General features: G+C 41.6%; 1 protein-coding gene across 1 annotated transcript in view; it reads right to left on the bottom strand.

Annotated features, from left to right (window-relative positions):
• LOC102670653 (protein groucho-like) overlaps positions 1–5,848 on the bottom strand; it is a 51,177-nt gene that overhangs the window by 10,951 nt on the left and 34,378 nt on the right. The window contains exon 5 of the mRNA XM_006608840.1: positions 4,950–4,994. Coding sequence (XP_006608903.1) covers positions 4,950–4,994 — 45 coding nt within the window. The remainder of the gene's footprint in view (positions 1–4,949; positions 4,995–5,848) is intronic.

The raw sequence follows: 5,848 nt of genomic DNA, 5'->3' as shown, positions 1-5,848 counted from the left end.
GCCGAAAGGGAGGACAGAGAACGTGAGAACGAAGGGAACGAGAGAGAGAGAGAGAGAGAACGAACGAACGCACGCGGATAGATAGACGTATATATATATATGTATATATATATATATATGAATATATATGTATATATATATATATATACATAGGAGGCAGGAAGAACTGGAAAGGCAGGGTGAGTTATATGCAATTGGTCAGCCTGCACATTTTTTATCGGGCGCCGGGCGCACCCGCGATGGGAAATGGTAGTTACTCTTGTATCGACGAACGCCCACGGCGATACGAATATTCTTCTCCGAAGGGGTGATCTTCCGTTTTCCAACAGGGGAATTCCAAGATCGGCTACTTAACAGGTAGCAGGTATCCACCTCTTCGAAGGTATCGTCGTTTCTACGTTTAAACGTATATGGCAAAGATTTCTTTTTCTTTCTTTTTTTTTTACGAAGAATTTTAAGATATCTTATGATATTTTTTTAAAGACGTATAATTTTCCGACCAATTCCCTTGGTGAAATCTTTGACTTTTTACGTCTGTATCAGGATGTGTGTATCAATGTACCGTGATTGAACGTCAAAGGTGGCATTACTTTTTGCCTAGGTTGTGGAAAATCCAAAAGCGTGACGGATATCCGCGGCATATCGCCATAGATCGTGGCTTAATTGACCAGGACGCAACGAGCACGCAACCAGTCCCAAGGACGAGCCTTTCAATTAAGCGATAAGCGTTATCGGATAGGTGGGCCGCGAACCTATCCAACGAGTTTTCTCGTTGGATGAACGAAACAGCGGTTGCGTGCCAGTCCCGTCGCTTGCGCATTCTTTTTCAAACTCTCTGACACTTTTACCCCTTCTAAATCTCAACCCCCTCCCCCTTAACGCAAACTAGTTTATCCTAGTCCGTATTTTCCTTTCATATTTTCCTTCTTCTTTCTTTTCTTTTCTTTTTTAATAGTCGGCTGCGCTTTTTACGATTCTTTCTTTTTTCTTCCCTCTCTCTTTTCCTTTTTTCGAGCGATACACCATTCGAAAAAAAAAATTTCATTTCCGATAGAAATCTCGAAGCGACGTTGCGCCTGTTGTCGAAGCACCCTCGAAAAATCAAAACAATTGGAAAAAAATAGGGGAGGAGAGAACAATTAATCAGAGGTAAGAATAATACCCCTTTTCGTTGTCCTCGTTGTTTCCAGTCGAGTATCGTTTCTATGAGGCGCGATTCCGCCAACTTTTAACTTCATCGAACACCTCTATCGTCTACTAAGGGTAATAAAAGTTCTTTTTTTATGTCTAGCTGCTTATTCCCCGTTTTTTTCTAATGATCTATCATTGAGAAATTCGCGATTTCGTGGTATTTTTGTGTGTGATATAATAAAAATGGATATTTTGGAAAGAAAGAAGATGTTTGTAGTTGCGATAATTTAAGCGACAAATTGATATTTTGTCTACGAAAGTATAAGAAAAAAGAGAATTAAGTTATTACAACATGAGATAAAAAATAAAATTTCAAATGTGCGCTTTACGATTGGTATTTAAGATTGGAAATAATAATAAATTTTGTGTACAAAATTTATGTAATAGTTAAAATGATACGAGTTGTGAAATTGTGGATATTTTATTTTTTTTCCCCTGTAAAATTTCGAAGAGACCGTCTTCGAAAAGTGCAGCAAGTAAATTTAGCAATCGCGAAATTTATTAAACACGCGACAACGCAACGAATCCCCTCTGTTGAACGTGCCAAATTCGTTCCCTTCGCTTTGAATTTAATTTTCATTTATACATATATTGCATTATAAAAATCACAACCGAATCACACCCGTCCAAAATAATTAAGATCGATATTTGTTGGGAAAAAAAAAAAAAAAAAGGAAAAAAAGGAAAAAATAATTACGTCGCATTGAAAAATTGGTCTTCAACTAAAAATTATCATTTACAATAATAATTCTGACACATAACTCGTCTGCATGCAGCGATGTACGACACATTTTCAACAATTCATAAATCAACAAAACGTTTCCTCCCTCACCCCTTGTACAACATCGAATTAAACCAAATCGTATCAAAGTAGCTAGCTGCAAATCCTAATAATAACACGTAACACGATTTATCAAATCGTATCCTACATAATTTCGCAATTAAATATCGAAATATAACAAAGACAAGATAATCATTAGAATTAATATTTTTTCACAGAATAATCCCTTGAATCGTTATATTTCTCACGATGAAATATAATTTAACACAATATATTCATATCGTAAGAAAGACAAAAATCTACGATACAACTCGTCAAAACGAGTTTATCCAATTATTAAAAATCAACGAAAAAAGATCGATCGAGGAGATTTACAATCATTTCTTCGAGTCGAATAAAAAATATAGAAAAATAATATTAACAAATCCCTTATCACGGAAACGATATAATAAATTCACCTCTTTCTCCACATGTATACATAATCTTCCACGCGCAAAAGATCGTCAACTAATATAAAATCAATCAATCTCCCCCTCTTTTCTATCCCTGACAAAATCGCATCGAATCGATTCCTCTAATTATCCACGTGCACGTGGATCCTCGGCCGTGGCGAGGTCTACTAGGCGAGCCGCGTGCGATTATTTGAAGAGGGGGGAGAGGGGAGGGCGAAAAGAGAGAAAGACCCGTATAAGAACTGGGACATTGCCAACAAATTCGAGTTAGTCGAGTAGCGAGTGGTAAAGTGGTGGTTGCGGGCTCGAACGGGCCGCCGAGTGGGAGGCAAATGTCGACTTGGGGCGGTTGGTAAGAGGGGGAGGGTTGGACACGAAAGAGGGTGGAGGAGGAGGAGGAGGAGGGAAGGAAGGAGGGGAGGAGCGGAGGCAGCGACACAGGACTAATGGGAGAGAAAGCGAGAGGATGAAATCAGAGGGACTCGCCAATGGTGCCGTGGTGAAAAAAAAAAAGAAAAGAGAAGAAAAAAGAGAAGGGTAAAAACGGAAGAGGGGTTGTCGGTTGTGTGAGAGAGAGAGAGAGAGAGAGAGGAGAAGAGGGAGGGGGACCTAACCTCGTAGAGGAAGATTGTTTTCATTCGGTGCTCAAATTGAAAAGGAGCGAGGACCGAAGACCGCGATTCGAAAGCCGGCTAAGTGCCGGAGACAACCAAACGGAGGGTGATTTATTTTCTCCTTCTCATTCTCCCTCTCCACCTCGCCACTCGTCTCCGCCTAGCTTCCTTTCGCGCTGAAACGAGGAAACGGAGGAAGAGACAAAGTGGAGGAGCGCGGGGATGGAAAAAAAAAGAAAAAGAAAAAGAAAAAATCGAAAGTGGTAACGTAATCAATTTTTTACGAACTCGCGTATTGATTCGCGAACAATTGAAGAATTAAGGAAGATATATATATATATATATATATATAATAATTAATATAGCGAGTATTAAAACTTCGACAATTTCTGATTCGTCCTCTAAATAAAACGATAAAAGCGAACTTTTATTTTACAATACGAAGATCGATCCCTCGATCTTCGTTAGATTTCCCTTAAACGTTGATTCAAACGTTTCAAAATGCGCGAAAGAAAGAGAGGAAAGGGGGAAAAAATCGGCGATCTTCGATAAACACGCGAGGTGTAACGAGTTGCCCTAATTAACCGATCCGGCGCAAGAGCCGATAACTTTTCATTTCTTCCCTAATTACCGTTAGAAAGCACGGTGTGTTACGTTGAACCACACCGCGTGTTCAATGCAATTTGTCGCCGCCGGTACGTCGCCCGAGGAGGGGGGAGAGGAGGATTGATTTCCTGGGCGACCAGCGATTTTCCGTTTCCCCTCTCTCTCTCTCACTCTTTATTACCCTCCTATGCGTCCATTAGCAATTATACGAGCGTATCGAATAACCACTTATTCTCATTTCCCCCCCTCCTCCCCGACACAAAACAGTATATCGTTCCCGCGCGATCGACGACAAACCTTCATCAGAGAACACGCGTTTCTCCGCCCCCCTCGGTTCTCCATCGCTTTTCGCTTTCTTTTTTTCGCATTAGATCAATCATCGATTTAAGAAAAATTCCCCCTCTTCCCGGAATAATAATTGAAAATAGCGTGCGTCTAATTTAACCGTTTCAAGGATTCACGCGTCGATTGGAATGTGACACGCGGGAATAACAACGTCCCCCTCCCCTATAAAAGCATCCCAGGCTAACTAGTTTGCCACTTGAGCCACCGGACACAATTTCGCGCCGATTTAATGGTGGGCCCTGCCTATTCGGCGAGGATGTCGATCCCTGTCCTGCCACCCTGTCCCCAGGCTTGCACCCCATTAAGCAACGCCCCTGGGTACAAGGGTGAGAAATGATCGGCCGCTAATGCTAATGAATATCAGCTCGCCGTGTCAGGGAGGGTTGTTTGGGAGTTTAGGACTCTCCTCCTCGCCTCTGTTTTACGGGAAACGAGGAGGAGAGGAGAGTAGAGCAAGGGGTAGAGAGCGTGCGTGTGCGTGAGAGAGAGAGGAGAGAGAGAGAGATTTAACCAGGTTCGCGTGCAACGAGGGGTCGTGGTCGCTTTTAAGAAAATTGCTGACAGAAGGGGGACGGTGGCCCAGTGTTTCCCCTAATTAGCCAAAATTACACGATTTCCCGGGCCAGATGCGGCGTCACCCCCTTCGTTTTTGCGAGCATGGGGTGGCCGTTAGACACCGCGTTCGGATCGGCCGACATATTCCGAACTTAATTAACGAGAAATCTTTTGATCCTTAAACTCCCCTACCTCCCTCGTCGCTGGCGCGATAGAAATCAGGTATTCTTTGAGCGGGAGGGGGGAGCTTAACGTTTAAAATTTGGTTGGTGAAAATGGAGGGGACGTATATATATACACGTGTTTTTGGTGATAAAGACCCCTTCCTCGTTCCCCGCGCGTGAATACGAATGACAGTCCAAGGAATGAAATTGTTTCTATATAGGGGAAGAAATTTTCGCTTACCTGCTTGTGCATCTCCACGTTTAGGCCGTAAGACATTTCGTAGTACTGTAACAGAAAGGAAATGTTATTTCGTCGTTTTTCTTTGTCGTGATTCTTCGGGTGAATTGAGATGAAATTGAGATTCTAATCTTCTAAAGGATTCTGATCATTATGATTCTATGAAAGTTCTCTTTTTTTAAATAAAATAATAAGAAATCTTAATAATTCGAACATTTTTTTTGGTATCGTGTAATCTTTTCTTAAGAATTCCACCGAATTTTGTATGAAATTTCAATATCAGAATCCTTCGACGATCTCCGTATTCGCTACGAACACAAACTTAAAAAGCATAAATCGAAATTGTAAAATCGAAACAAATACATTTTCGTTTACTTTTCTTTTTTATTTACGATAAAAAAAGAAACGGATCGTTGTTCAACTCCATAAGAAATAAAATTTCTACGGTAAAAATCTTTACCTTGCAAAGTATCCTATCTCGTAACACCTGGCCGTTAAATTACTTTAACAGTTTTCTATAATTAAATCGATCGTGTTATGGTGTATAATTTACAACGAATCCCGTCAATGGTGGGCAGAAACCCACCCCCTTGGTTAAAAACCGTATTTCCAACTGGAGGCTCTCTCTCTCTCTCTCTTTCCCCTCTCCCTCCCCCTGTCATTTCTTTCATTAGCGATACTTAACTTCCGTTTCTTTACAATATCGTTTCAGACGCTCTCAGAGTTTTCACGAGAAGCACGGAACCCCGGTCGGGGGTTTCAACAAAACTTTTAATAAATACAACAGGCTTCTCGTAAATCTCGGCGAAACGAGAATCTCCGCTCCGCGCTGCGCCTCTTCCCCTCTCCCTCCCCTTCCCTGCTCTCCCTTTCACTCCCTTTCTCCGCACGCCGCGTGCAAG

This window comes from Apis dorsata, unplaced genomic scaffold, assembly GCF_000469605.1.
Source record: "Apis dorsata unplaced genomic scaffold, Apis dorsata 1.3 scaffold_44, whole genome shotgun sequence".
NCBI lineage: Eukaryota > Metazoa > Arthropoda > Insecta > Hymenoptera > Apidae > Apis > Apis dorsata.
This window is presented reverse-complemented; position numbering and strand designations above follow the sequence as displayed.